Raw genomic sequence first — 14,435 nt, 5'->3', positions numbered from 1 at the left:
CTGTGAATTATTTAGGTTTAATGAAATGCTATATTAGTAAAGAATTTTAGGCTCAGGACAGGGATATGAGTCACTGTCAGACCACCCACCTTGCACGTGTTGGTTCATGGGTTCAAAACCTAAGCGTTCCAAAATCTACATCTTGGGAAGTGGCCAATCTGGATGATTTTTTTCTCTCTATTGAGAAAACTTGCATAGTGTGGTGGATATTATTATTGTTATTATTATTATAAATGATTTTTCAGACAGTCTCTCATTGAGTAGCTCTGGATGTTCTGGTTCTCACTCTGTAGACCAGGCTGGCCTCAAAGTCCCAGAGATCTGTCTGCCTGTGCCTCTCAAGTGCTGGGATTAAAGCAGGCACCACCATGCATGGCTGTGAATGCTTTGTAAAAATAACAGCATTGTATCAGTAAGATGACCTGCATATGCCTCACTATAAATTATATGGTCTTCACTGTGCTCCCTAACAAGTAGGAGACAAACAACTTGAATAGGAATCCTACTTGAACATGCAAAACTACATGTGAAATATTTATTGCAATATTTATACACACTTTTTTCAGGAGTTTGAGCTATTTTAATTGATTAATATTTTTCTTCCTAGGACATGGGTTTAAAGGCATTCACCAACTTGAAGATCAAACGTCCTACAATTTGTTTTGATGATGACATGGTTCAAATATCAGGTAAAATAACAAATCAATATTTTCAAAACAAAGTACGTGTGAATTATTTATCAAAGCTTGTAAAATAAAATTGCAGTGGCAATCCAGTAAGAGAAAAAGAACTCAAGCTTATGAGCGCAAAGTGTGTCCAAATATATGCTGCTACAAGGACATTAAAGGCTGGAGGTCCTTCCTTCACTGCTAAAATGAGACAAAATGCAATCATTTTTGTGATATAGGATCATTACATGAAGTGTGGAAAGGTGCATGCACACACATATATTAACCAAGGAACCACTTAATCTTCCTCCTCCTCTCATCTGAGTCCCTTTCAGAGTGACTGCACCATTTGCATCCCCACAACAGTGAATGAGGGCTCCCTTTCCCCTTGTCTTCTCTAGCACTTGCTGTCAGTCCTTTTGCTGTCCTTGGCCATCCTGACTGGGGTGAGATGGAATCTGGGTTGTTTTAATCTACATGTGGCAATTGCTAGCATAACAAACACTGATAAATGATGTGTCTTAACCTTTTAAAATTTCTTTTGAAACCACTGTTCAGATCCACAGCTCATTCTTTAAGTCAGGGTGTTCGTTTTCTTGACTCTTTGTTTTTAGGGTCCTTTATATATTGGGGTATCTATTCTCTATCAGATGTATAGCTAGCAAAGGTTTTCTCCACTCTCTAGGCTTCCACTTCACTCAATTGATTGCTCCCTAGTGGTGCAAAAAGCATTTCAGTTTTGTGAGGTCCCCGTTTGCTACGTATTTACCTTAATTTCTAAGTGAATGGGTCTCATTCTGAGTCCTTTCCTACTCGTGTGTTTTGTAGGGTTGCTGCCTATGGTTCTTCCCCCAGCAGTTTCAAGTTTCATGTTCAGGTCTTAGATGCATTTGGAGTTGATTATTGTGCAGGGTCATACAGATAGGTCTACTTTCATTCTTCTGTATGTGAGCATCCAGTTTTCCCAGCACCCTTTGTTGAAGATGCTGTCTTTCCCATGGGTTACGTTTTGACATCTACATCAACTATCAGATGCCTGGGATTGCATGAGTGTGTTTGGGTCTTCTGTTATGTTCCATTGATCTACATGTCAATTTTTATGCCATTACCATGCAGGTTTTATTCCTATCCCTCTGCAATTTAACTTAAAACCATGAAACCCTATCTTTATCATTATTTATATTCTAAACACTAAACTTTATTTTTATATCTGTACTAACATAAAATAAAACCTTATTCTGACTGGACTATATTAATTTTCCTCATAATGATTTAGAATGTACAGTAGATATGTAAATATAAAAACAGAACTCCTTAGTTAAGATAATGCTGGGAAATTACCAGTCTTAAACTAACATGCAAATTAAACCAATATTAAATTAAGTTTAATGATGAGATTTTATGAAGCTCACGCAGAAAATGCTTTGAAAAAGGAAATTGGAATATCTTCACACGTTTCTAAAAGCAAGAGGACCTAAGGCACTGTGACTACTCTAGACAATGGAATAATTTGGCAACTATCCCTGTAGCTGTTAAAGTAATGGGTGAAGAACTTAAAACACTAGAAAATACTTAGTTCTTGAAGGCAAATATAAAGACCACAGTCAGGTTACAGGTTGTGACTATCACAGGGAAGTATCTATAGAAATTAAGCTCTGTGTGTGTGTGTGTGTGTGTGTGTGTGTGAATTAAAAAATTGGGAATGATTTTCTAGACTTAGAAGTCAGCTGGGAAATACTTAGGGGAAGCCCTAACTAAATCAGTGTGTATACTTGTCCTTGAAAAACAGCAGAGTACAGACTTTCTATTACCAGCTTTAATTCCTGTGTTTCTTGCCAGTACAAACCCAAGCCAATGCTATGGTTCCTGAGTAATAAACTTCCTATTTCTAGTGCAAGAGCTTGTACATATACCTCTTCCAGTTTTTATCCAAATTGAAAACCTATTAAAACATTGGGTTAATGTTACAGATTGTAAGAAAGAAAAAACATTGCAAGAATATCTCTGCCAATAATGTAGACATCATTCAGATCTTGTCTGGAGTGATTCTCATTGTCATGAGATTTGTTGCCTAGGATCAAATTATGGATCTTTATTCCTCCTAGGGGACACATTATATCTGTAGGTTTTCACTAACTATCCAATATCCAACCCAAGAAAATATGCATCATGGTTCCTTCCAACTTCAACTACTCTAGCTAAGGTTTCACCTATGACAAGGATGTTACCCAGTCTCCTCCAAAATGAGTGGTTCAATGCATCATTTTCAGCATCACTATTATAGTGTTTAACAATCAAGAAGAAACTGAAAATTCAGCTACATTTACACTACACCACTATGTTCCATTGAATTCAAGTACTATGTTCATTTCTTCCATTGTAACTTCTTAGCGCCTCCTGTGGAATCTGATCTTGCATTTAGACCTGAATTTGCTTTGAGTTTACGCACGACATTGAGTAAAAGACCTGAAGAGCCACCACGTAAAGATCCACCATCTAATGATCCACTTACCGAGACCATTCGAAAATATTTTCCTGAAACCTGGGTCTGGGATATAGTCACAGTAAAGTAAGTGATTTCCATTTGTATTATTTGAGCTGGGTATAATTTTTTGTGTTTACTTTTATTTCCCTAATTAAGTTTTATCATAAACCAAGGAAATTGGTCATTTAGAAAACCATAGCATATCAACCCATCAAGTATAAAATACATTTATTTCCATCCCTCCCAGGAAATGCACAGAAAAAAATTCAAGTACCTGCCTGATGGTTAAAACTATTCAGGATCACCATAATGAGTAGTAGGTGAGGCAGTCTTATATAGAGCAGATTATGGGATGGCTACATGGAGAAGACCATAGAAGTCATACAACTCTTATATGATATTTTGAAGAAGGGAATTCAGAGAAAACTTCACATCTATGTTTAGATTTCCATGAACATATGAAGTTTGAGAAATTGTGGGTCTATTACTTGAGTTGGAAAAACAAGATTACTGAAAGACCTTTCATTTTGCCATCTGGAGTCCCTGATACTCTGTTCCCTCATCGTTCCTTTGAAGGACTAAAGGGAAGGGTTTGTCACACTCAGACTCACCATCTCAGAGATAACTAATTCATGGGCTCACTTTCTGTGCTTTACACACACACTCTCTCTCTCCCAGCTCCACAGGAGTGGCTGAAGTGGAAATGACTGTCCCTGACACCATCACTGAATGGAAGGCTGGAGCCCTCTGCTTGTCCAACGACACTGGCCTTGGCCTCTCTTCTGTGGTATCTCTCCAAGCCTTCCAGCCCTTCTTTGTGGAAGTCTCATTGCCCTACTCTGTGGTCCGTGGAGAAGCCTTCATGCTCAAAGCCACTGTGATGAACTACCTCCCTACAAGCATGCGGGTGAATACCTTTCTGAATTCAGCATGGCCAGAGGAGATGATTAGTGTGTGTAGATTGTAACTAAGACTTAAATGAAAAGAATAAACAAAGGGGGGAAGAGGTTGTACTGGACCGGTCAGCAAGTAGTGCCCAATGTTTAAACAATTCCCATACTCTAGCTAAATATACACAGCAAAGAGTTGTTTAACAGTGTGAACATGACATAAAATCAGGTGGTTTTGCCAGTATGTAAACAGCACATACTGTAGTAACAGAGAGAGGATATTGCATGTAGCCTCTGTATATAATCAAAAGGCCTGGTCCATATATATGTATGAGGTTGTTGTCAGGATAAAATGATATATTGTATTACAATGAATTTTTCTTTCATTAGACGGAGGTGAATACTTTAAAATGTTAGTTAAAAATCTAGTACATTAATGTGCTTCTGCCATCAAAATAAAACAAATATAAGTATACTGATATATAATTATCTGCTAAATAGTATGTGTAGATAATACATAGATGATAGCTAAATAACACTCTAGAAATGCATGTGCAAACGACATCTTTGCAAGCCTTCTGTGTCAACTTACATGACATTTTAGGCATGTTTGCCAAACACATTCCCTCTCTCCTCTTTCTAACACAAATCCCTGTAAGACTTTTGCCTACCTAATACCATGCATAACATGCTGTCCTTCCATGGCAACATCTTTCTTTTCATTTATTTATTTTGCTGTCTCTTTTTCCATGTTGGGCCACAGATGAGTGTGCAGCTGGAAGCCTCTCCTGATTTCACAGCTGTCCCAGTGGGAGACGACCAAGATTCTTACTGCCTCAGTGCCAGTGGGAGGCACACCTCATCCTGGCTGGTAACTCCCAAGACTTTAGGTGAGTGAAAATTTTGTGAGGGGGATCTACCCAGAAAAGGTAAGTATAGGGAGGTTTCTTTAGTCACTTTCTTTTCATTGGGTCCCCAAGAGGAAGCGCCCAGTCATTACTAACTCTGGTGTATGCTTACTACACCTTTAATACCATACAAGCTCTTGGACCACTCCTAGAACCAAGGAGGCCCTGCAGATCTAGGGGATTTGGTAGGTACCAGGTTCCTGGCAGATCTGAGCTCAGCTCTCTGGACTGTTTGTTTCAGGGAATGTGAATTTCTCTGTGTCTGCTGAAGCACAACAGTCCCCAGAGCCCTGTGGTTCTGAGGTGGCTACAGTTCCTGAAACTGGGAGAAAGGACACAGTAGTCAAAGTCTTGATAGTTGAGGTGAGTAAACCTTCCCAGTCAGCAGTGTGCTGAGTCCAGAAAATGGAGCAGTGTTGACTATATTTAGATGAAAATTAAAAGATAATATCATGTGACCTTGAGATAGTTCATAACTGGCAAGCTCATGCTTCTAAACAGATCTGTGTTGTGCTTTCTTTTCCGTTCCTAGACTTTTAACTGAAGCTTAGGGGGCAAGGAGGATAATCTAAGCCAGTTTAACTTCTTAAGGTTATACTGCTTTCTTCTGATCATGCCCCACCCCTTTGTCTTTATTATCTTTCCCTATTGCCTTCTTTTTGACCTGGCATGCCCAAATTCTCACATCCTGAAGCCATTCCAGCCCATGTCCTCACAAGTAAAGCTGTCTCTCAAAGACAAAACAAACAAAAACTGCCTCCAGCAATTCTGTGCTTGCACATTTGGTGGTTGCATACTCAGTGTTTGATTTCTCATGTCTGAATTTCCTGTCCTTTTGTCCAAGCCTGAAGGAATCAAGAAAGAGCATACCTTCAGCTCACTGTTCTGCACATCAGGTGAGAACCTCTCAAAACTGAATTAGACAGTAACTTAAGTCACTTACCTAGAGATCTTGCAATATTCCTACAAGAAAAACAGAATACAGTATACCTTATAACCACTAAAACACTAAACTAAGTCATGTAAATTATGATCATCACTTACCCCAGGCAGCTCTCAAGAGTATAGTTCCCCTGGGACTACACACTTCACTGTAGTCCTTTTTATTTTTAGAATAAGAAGCCTCTTCATCCATTTCAATACTTAGAAAGATATAGATATGGAATGACTGAGATGAACTCAGGATTGAAATTTTCTTTAAAATAGGGGAAGGGTGCGAATATAGAGAATATCTTTGGAAGTACCATATGTGTTCTTTGTTTAGAGCATAAATAAAAATGGATATATATAGTTGTAAAATTTCATACATAAGCCAAGCTAAATCATGGTATGTACTTAGCATGCCATTTTTCTCTAGTGGTTGTTTTATGACTTGCTCATTTATCCTTGCTGCTCACTGAAAGCTAACTATTACAGAGAAAATATTGCAACTTATCCCACAAGAGGAAGCTCATTGTTGCCTATAAGGTACAAGCATAAGGTCAGAGACTGTCCACTCACAATAATGACTCCAAAGCTGACACCTCTTTTAGCAAGTAGTGTCTACTCAAATCTATTTGTCAAAACAATAAAGAATTTACATTTAATTTAATGTAAAATCCATTATTATATGAAAGTTAACAAAAGACATGAAATAATGCAAACTTTTTTGTAAATCAGGTAAACTACTGTAGCAACTCCTAACAGCGGGTGGAAGAAAATCACCATATAATACCAAAATCGTTTTAATGTTTTCCATGAAAGAAAGAGCGGGAAGGGGGTCGCTGAAGATAATTTTTTATAAAGCCAAAGAATGGATAACAAAAGCTGTATTCTTTCCACCGGTCAGCTCTGCTTCCCCTCATAGCTACTGATTACAAGGCAATCCACCCACCATCCCTGCCATAAGAAAGCCATCTGGGACGGCTGCATGGGATCAGAGAGCTTCCCAAGCAACTCAGGGAACCAGGACGAGCAAAAGCTGGCTCAGGATTTCTCCATTCACTTATCCGGACACACTGGATGTTTACACACACACTGCTTGGTTCTAGATTTCCATCCTTGAGATAAAACACCGTGACTAAAGCAACTTAGAGAGCTAACCATTTTACATGCTCACAATCTATGATGAGGCAAAGGCAGGGCAGGAATCCGGAAACAGGAACTGAAGCAGAAGCTGTGGAGGGGCGCAGTTTTCTGGCTTGCTCGGCCCTTGTTCCATTTGCTTTCTTATACTCCACAGAATTCTTACACTGGGCCACGACCTGCCACATCTATTGTTAAAAAAGAAAAGCCAGGCGTGGTGGCGCACACCTTTAATCCCAGCACTCGGGAGGCAGAGACAGGGGGATTTCTGAGTTCGAGGACAGCCTGGTCTACAAAGTGAGTTCCAGGAACAACTAGGACTATACAGAGAAACCCCGTCTCAGAAAAATCAAAATAATAATAATAATAATGATGATGATGATGATGAAAGAAAAGCTTCAAGACTGGCTTACAGACCACTGTTAGGGAGGCATTTTCTCAGTTGAGTTTCCCTACTCCCCCCAAAACTATAAATTATGTCAAAGTTCAGACACACAAATACACACACACAAGATTTTCCCACACCAAAATTCAGCCAATAACACATTTTTGTGTGTTTATTGAAACTAAGTAAGGCATTGATAAAAGTAGAACACAGATCACAGAGGCACAGATGTTCCATTTTAGACAGATGCTTCGTTCCAAAGCAATAGGTGATAAGAGATCATGCCCTGGTGCTTGACACACCTGTGGTACCAGGAAACATGGATTTGTGATATTTAGTTCAAAATAACTTCTCTAGGGAAGCAAGAATGTAGCTCTGAAGACACTGAACTTAGGACTCTTTAGGGATGCAGAGAACAAAGATGATCATCTACCCCTTTCTTTTGCTTATCAAGATGCTGAGATATCTGAAAAAATGTCCCTGGTCCTCCCACCAACAGTAGTGAAAGATTCAGCAAGAGCCCATTTCTCTGTGATGGGTGAGTCAATTCATCCCTGGGGGACTTGGAACAATGTTCACTATCACTGCCCTGCCCCCCCGCCATGATTCCAAATGTAGCTTCCAAACTACTACACTTGGTCTCTTTAGCATCCTTCTTCTGTCTTTATCCCCTCAATTCCCACTGGGTTCTAGCACACATCACCCATAAAATTCCTTCACATCACTGAAAAGGGATTCTTTCTTTTTTCAATTTTTTATTAGATATTTTCTTCATTTACATTTCACATGCCATCCCGAAAGTCCCCTATACCCTCCCCTGCCTTGCTCCCCTACCTACCCACACCCACTCCTTGGCCCTGGCATTCCCCTGTACTGGGGCATATAAAGTTTGGAAGACACTGCTTTGTTCTTGAAGATATTGGCCATTCTGATGTCCTACCTCTCACTTCCAGGTGATATCTTGAGTTCAGCCATAAGAAACACACAAAATCTTCTCCACATGCCCTATGGCTGTGGGGAGCAGAACATGGTCCTGTTTGCTCCCAACATCTACGTACTGAAATATCTGAATGAAACCCAACAGCTGACCCAGACGATCAAGACTAAAGCCCTTGGCTTCCTCAGAGCTGGTCAGTGAGGCTCAGAAACTCCACCTTGTTCCTGTAAATGTCCTCTCTAGAAATGTCTAGAAATGGGCCTAACATTGGAGGGGAGAGCAGAGCACTGTTCTTGATCAGTCCTATAAGCCAGGGTATGTGAGGGCCTCTCTGCCTTCAGATTTATAGCCTGCCATTCTCTGATGTATCCATTTCTTCAGAACACACCCAAAGCCTTCTATTCCAGGTTACCAGAGAGAGCTGAACTACAAACACAAGGATGGCTCCTACAGTGCCTTCGGGGATCAAAATGGCGAGAGAGAAGGAAACACTTGGTAAGAACAGTCCACTGTGTGCCAGGCCTTGTTCAACTCTTGTTCCTCACAGCAGCTACACATGCATCTTATTTCATGGAAGTCTAGCAGGTGCCTGGGCCTGAGACGGACATGTCTTAGGTAGCACAAACCATAAACTGCAGAACTAAGTTTCCCGTGAGGCTCATCTGTTTTGACTCTGAACCATGTGCTTTCCTGATGTCAGGAAGCTGGCTTTCTCATTTCTCTCCAGGATCATTCATCAGCAAATGCCTGGCTACATTTGGCTGAGCATCCAGAGATGCTCATAACTGAGACTCAAAAAGCTCTTGCCATTCTTCATGTGACCTTGCATTATATGAGAGTGTATTACTGAGGGCTGGAAAGAAGGCTCAGGTGCTAAGAGCACTGATTGTTGTTTCAGAGGTCCCAAGTTCAAATCCCAGCAACCACATAGTGACTCATAACCATCTAATGGGATCCAATGCCCTATTCTGGTGTGTCTGAAGATAGCAACAGTGTCCTCATATACATAAAAGAAATAAATACATCTATGTTGAAAACTTACACACTTACTTAAAAACCCAAAACAAAAACAAACAGACAGTGTTATTGAGATAAATCACACAGACAAATGACCAACATATGACAAAGAAAAAAAGAGACTGACATGAACCAGAGATAAACCAAGAAGAGTGCTCTAATTTTTTGAGCCAGAAAACATATTGCTGGGGTTTTTAGGAAAGGAGATTATTCTGATGTACAAAAGGAAATCATGAGAAGGGGATGGGGAGAAGCCTAAGATAAGCATGTAGGTGTGTTAGACAAACACCAGAGGGTGAAAGGTAGAAGAAGTGAGAAAGAAAAGCAGGAAATACCTGAAACCACACCTAGTACATGCACATCTGAGTGGACCAAGGAATGGATGACTGCTTTGGAGTAGCCAGAGACGCTCTCCAGCTGTTCTTCTCAGAGACCTTTAGACTCATTGCTCATGAGACTGGACTGGGCCCCCTGGAAAGCCATGTTTGTAGGTACTGCCTCAGAACAAAGGATTCATCTCCCCACTCTCCCTCCCCCATCAGGCTCACAGCCTTTGTGCTCAAGTCTTTTGCCCAAGCTCGAGCCTTCATCTTCATTGATGAGTCACACATCACCCACGCCCTCACCTGGCTCTCCCAACAGCAGAAGGACAATGGCTGCTTCCGGAGCTCTGGATCATTGTTCAACAATGCTATGAAGGTGATCTTTTCTGAACTGTTTATAAGAATGGTGACCTAATAACCCCTTAAAGTCAGGCCATACTACTTACCATGGGGAGGAATAAGCCTCTAGGATGGGAATGTACTTTTTCATAATGGGGATATGAATGGGAACTTCCACTGAACATGTGGATTGGCCATGAGCAGGGAAGGCATCTTTGATGGTTCGCTTGATGTATATTCTGCTGGTCTCACTCCTTCTTGTTTGCAGGGGGGAGTAGATGATGAAATGACCCTCTCTGCCTACATAACTATGGCCCTTCTGGAAAGTTCACTCCCAGCTACGGTAGGTGCCAGCATCCCAAACTGGTGAAAGCCTGTGGCTTTTTATCCTCTCTAAAGCCAAGTGGCAGCATTTTTTTTAAACAATGCTATGCATTTGTCAGAGTGCATCCATGAGCATCCACCTGCTCAATGAAATTCTGTATGTGTTCCAAAAATCAACCCAAAAACACAGCCCTTTTTGTCTGTATATTAAATGGAACATAGTTTATAAAAGGAAATGGCTCCCAACAGATGGAAGAGAGGGAAGACAGATAACCAGTGACAGGAAGAAAATAGGAAATAAGGAAGGGAAGGAGGCAAGGAGGATAAGGGAGAGAATAGGAAGGAAGGGACGGAGGGAGAAAGGAAGGGGAAGAGGGGAAGAGGGAGAGAGAGGGAGAGGGGAAGAAGGAGAGGGAGGGAGGGAATGGGAGAGAGAGAGCAGGAAGGAGAAAGAGAAAGAATGGGGAGGAGGGAGGAGGAAGGGAGTTAGAAGGGGTAATGAGGAGAGAGGTTGGGAGAGAGGAGGAAGTAAGGGAAGGAAGGAGAAAGGAAGGGAGAGACAGAGAGGGAAGAAGGGAGAGGTAGGGCAATGTGAGGGAGATACTGAGAAAGAATGGGGAGAAGGTACAGAGGGAAGAGAAGGGAGGGGAGGAGAGGGAGGGAGGATTGATTTGAAAAGCATAACCTCCTAAAGCCTCCATATTTGTCCCAGGACCTGCTAGAACCCTTTTTTCACGTAGCTCAGTTTTCCTTGTTCTCCCAACAGCATCCTGTTGTCTCCAAAGCCCTGAGCTGCCTGGACTCTTCCTGGAAGACCATAGAACAAGGACGAAATGCCAGCTTTGTGTACACCAAGGCATTGATGGCCTATGCTTTCGCTCTGGCGGGGAACCAGGATAAGAGAGATGAAATCCTGAAGTCACTTGATGAGGAAGCTATAAAAGAAGGTAAGACTGTGTTCTCAAGTGCCTCTCTATTTAGCTCCTGTGTAAAAAAGCAGGTGAGCTATGGAGCATGGATAGCGCTGTTAGTCCCGACTCTTTGGCATACTGAGGTTTCTCCTTGGACTGCCCCATGAAGAAATGAGTCTTCTTTCTGCACAACAGCCTTCTCTTTGGTATTTTCTGACAGTGTAACCAAAATCAGCAAATATACTATCATAGTAGAATGCACACGGGTCTAACTAGGTTACAAAGGTGAATGTAGTTAAAGCTTAGCTTTTCTCTCTGCTAAGGACATACCTACCAGAAGCAGTAAAGACTATGAAGAACACAAAGAGGAAAGATGCATCAAAGTTTTGCTATTTCAGTTGCAACTATAAACCCACTGGGAAACTTTACTAAGTCATTTGGTTTGAACACTGAACAAGCAACATTTTGTTCGGTGTGAGGGAGCTAAGGAGTAAAAGAATTATGTCTGCCATTGTCTCCTCAGCAGCTCTGCTAGAGCACCACTGAGGTTGGTTTAGTTAATAACTTACACATTTCTTTTCATGGGCTTTCTCAATCACAATCCATTACACCAACTGGAGATTTTTACTGAGGATTAGCAAATCTGGGCATACTGTGAGTGAAATTTTTGAAACCCTCTACAACCTTTTATAGTTCCTTCTTTCTACATATGGACTTGAAATCATTGACCACTCAGAATTTAAATTATTTCTCTATTTTTAACCCTAAGACAACTCCATCCACTGGAAAAGACCTCAGAAACCCAGGAAATCCGAACACCATTTGTACAAACCCCAGGCTTCCTCTGCTGAAGTAGAGATGAATGCCTATGTGGTCCTGGCTCGCCTCACTGCTCAGCCAGCCCCATCTCCTGAGGATCTCACTTTGTCAATGAGCACCATCATGTGGCTCACAAAGCAGCAGAATTCTAATGGTGGCTTCTCCTCCACACAGGTTGGTGGTTTTCCTTCAGAGTCCCCATGGGGTTAGAAGATTTAAACAAGAGACACAAAACAGTAACAAGATGAAAAGGAGAGAAGAACAAGGAAATGTTAGTCTAGAGTATTTTCTGTCACTAGGAAGTGATGGAAGGTATATCCTGTAACAAATTGCCATAGTTCCTGTGCCCAACCACAGGAGTTCTCTTCATACCATGGCTAGTGAAACAGGCCGATGGTACTGAGAGCTTCTAACCCAAACCCAGTTCTTAATATAAAACAATGGCAAATATCCTGGACTATCCATAATCCTAGACATAGCTCCTGTGCCCTAGAACAATATGTGGAGACCTAAGACCAAACCGACATGTCTGTTTCCCTAATGACCTTAGGTACCACTGTTTCCCTTCTCCTGACAGACTCTCCTAATCTTAAGTAAAGACACATCACCCTCAGGCTTTCTCCAAGCCAGCAGGAAGTCCTGCTGCCCTGCTTAACCTCTTGATACTTGGAAACAACCAGGACTGTAAAGTATTCTATCATCTAGTCAGTAAAACTCTCAAGAGATAATATCTCACATCCCTGGAAATAAACATCTACCACAATAACTATAATTTATGCTCCAGTTATTCTGGGCAGACATGTCAGAATTAATTTCCAGAGAAATATAGCGAGATGGCAGGGCCCTCTAAAGGGGATACAATGTACGAAAAGAAAATTTCTGTGATACTAGCCACCATGTTTTGCAATTCAGTTCTTTCCCTCTTTCCTGTCAATAGACTGTCCCTGTTGTGACAGTAAAACTCTCGCTGCATGGTTCTGCTCTCTGGTTGGGCTCTGTTCTCAGGGTAGCATCTGGACCTCTCTGGATAGGGAAGGATCATGTGACAGAGATCATTTCTGGATCATGAAGTATACTTCCCCAGAGTATGCCACCAAGGAGCAAGGCAGTGAAACACAACACTAGATCATAGATTTCCCTGTTTAATAAGACTGAATCAGGTCAGGCACTAGGCCATGCTGTTTGTGTGTCCTGATGGCTCAGCAAGGACAGAAGCAAGTTTCTCGAGGAGCACAGGGTTGTGATTTTGTGGGATTATGGAGGGTATAAACAAGGGAACCAGGGACAAGGAAGAAAAACAATGAATTCCAGGAGAAAATCTAATTTGTATTTATATTTTTTGATGGCTACAGTGCTCCAAGGAGGAAAACCATGTGAATATTTTTAATTTCAAATGTATTCTATATTAAAACCTAAAATGAAGACTAGAGCTCAAATAACTAGAGAAAAAAAATCTCATGACGGCTTGTGACAGCTAGAACAAACAAAGAGCTCAAGACCTTCCAAATGGACACTACCCTTAATGTATTTATTCATTCCCATCAGGACACTGTGGTGGCCCTCGACGCTCTGTCCAAATATGGAGCAGTGACTTTTTCCAGAAGCCAGAAAACTACTCTGGTGACCATCCAATCTACAGGGTCATTTTCCCAAAAGTTCCAAGTGGGGAACACTAATCGCCTGTTACTACAGCAGGTCCCATTACCAGACATTCCTGGGAACTATACCATCAGTGTGTCAGGGGAAGGATGTGTGTATGCTCAGGTAAGATGCTGGGAAGTTATGGGTGTACAGCTGTGAGCCTTCTTCCCCAAAATGGAAAGTCTGACTTTGCCTACCTGCACTCATTATGCTCAAATTGGGAAAAATTGATCCAAGGACACAGTGCAATGGAGGTGAAATATTTCTGTTCACTACTTGTCAGACTATGCTGAGATACAATATATACTTGGAGAAGCAGCTGTCTGCATTTGCTCTACGGGTACAGACAGTACCTCTAACTTGTAACAACCCCAAAGGCCACAACAGCTTCCAGATCTCACTAGAAATCAGGTATGAGATAGGCATGAGTGTCTGTCTCTGTGTGATCCTCTGTCTCTGTGTCTGTATGAGCATCATTCTGTCTCTGTGTGAACCTTTGTCTCTGTCTCTGTATAAGCATCTGTCTCTGTCTCTGTATGAGCATCTGTCTCTGTATGAACATCTGTCTCTGTCTCTCAGTTACTATAAGGCTGTCTTTCTAGAACTCTTCATGTAACAGGTTCAACGATATCTAATATGAGTCTCTTCATTATCATTTTGTTTTAACTGTAAAAAAATTAAGAATACTGGACTTCAACAAAGTAAACAATGAAGAATTGTAGAT

The 14,435-nt window shown here is 41.2% G+C and overlaps 1 protein-coding gene across 2 annotated transcripts in view; it reads left to right on the top strand.

Annotated features, from left to right (window-relative positions):
• The window catches only part of LOC110295777 (murinoglobulin-1), a 53,368-nt gene that overhangs the window by 34,894 nt on the left and 4,039 nt on the right, over positions 1-14,435 (top strand). For both annotated transcript variants that reach the window (XM_085839973.1, XM_085839972.1), the window contains exons 17-31: positions 608-689; positions 3,060-3,237; positions 3,832-4,060; positions 4,807-4,933; positions 5,193-5,314; positions 5,796-5,847; positions 7,855-7,938; positions 8,354-8,530; positions 8,745-8,832; positions 9,897-10,053; positions 10,285-10,359; positions 11,107-11,287; positions 12,021-12,244; positions 13,616-13,834; positions 13,995-14,122. In XM_085839973.1, the coding sequence (XP_085696099.1) occupies positions 608-689; positions 3,060-3,237; positions 3,832-4,060; positions 4,807-4,933; positions 5,193-5,314; positions 5,796-5,847; positions 7,855-7,938; positions 8,354-8,530; positions 8,745-8,832; positions 9,897-10,053; positions 10,285-10,359; positions 11,107-11,287; positions 12,021-12,244; positions 13,616-13,834; positions 13,995-14,122 (2,123 nt within the window). The remainder of the gene's footprint in view (positions 1-607; positions 690-3,059; positions 3,238-3,831; positions 4,061-4,806; positions 4,934-5,192; positions 5,315-5,795; positions 5,848-7,854; positions 7,939-8,353; positions 8,531-8,744; positions 8,833-9,896; positions 10,054-10,284; positions 10,360-11,106; positions 11,288-12,020; positions 12,245-13,615; positions 13,835-13,994; positions 14,123-14,435) is intronic.

The sequence above is a fragment of the Mus caroli genome, unplaced genomic scaffold, assembly GCF_978045245.1.
Source record: "Mus caroli unplaced genomic scaffold, Mus_caroli_1 scaffold_7, whole genome shotgun sequence".
Lineage (NCBI taxonomy): Eukaryota > Metazoa > Chordata > Mammalia > Rodentia > Muridae > Mus > Mus caroli.
The sequence above is the reverse complement of the archived record's forward strand: the minus strand, read 5'-3'. Positions and strand labels throughout refer to the sequence as shown.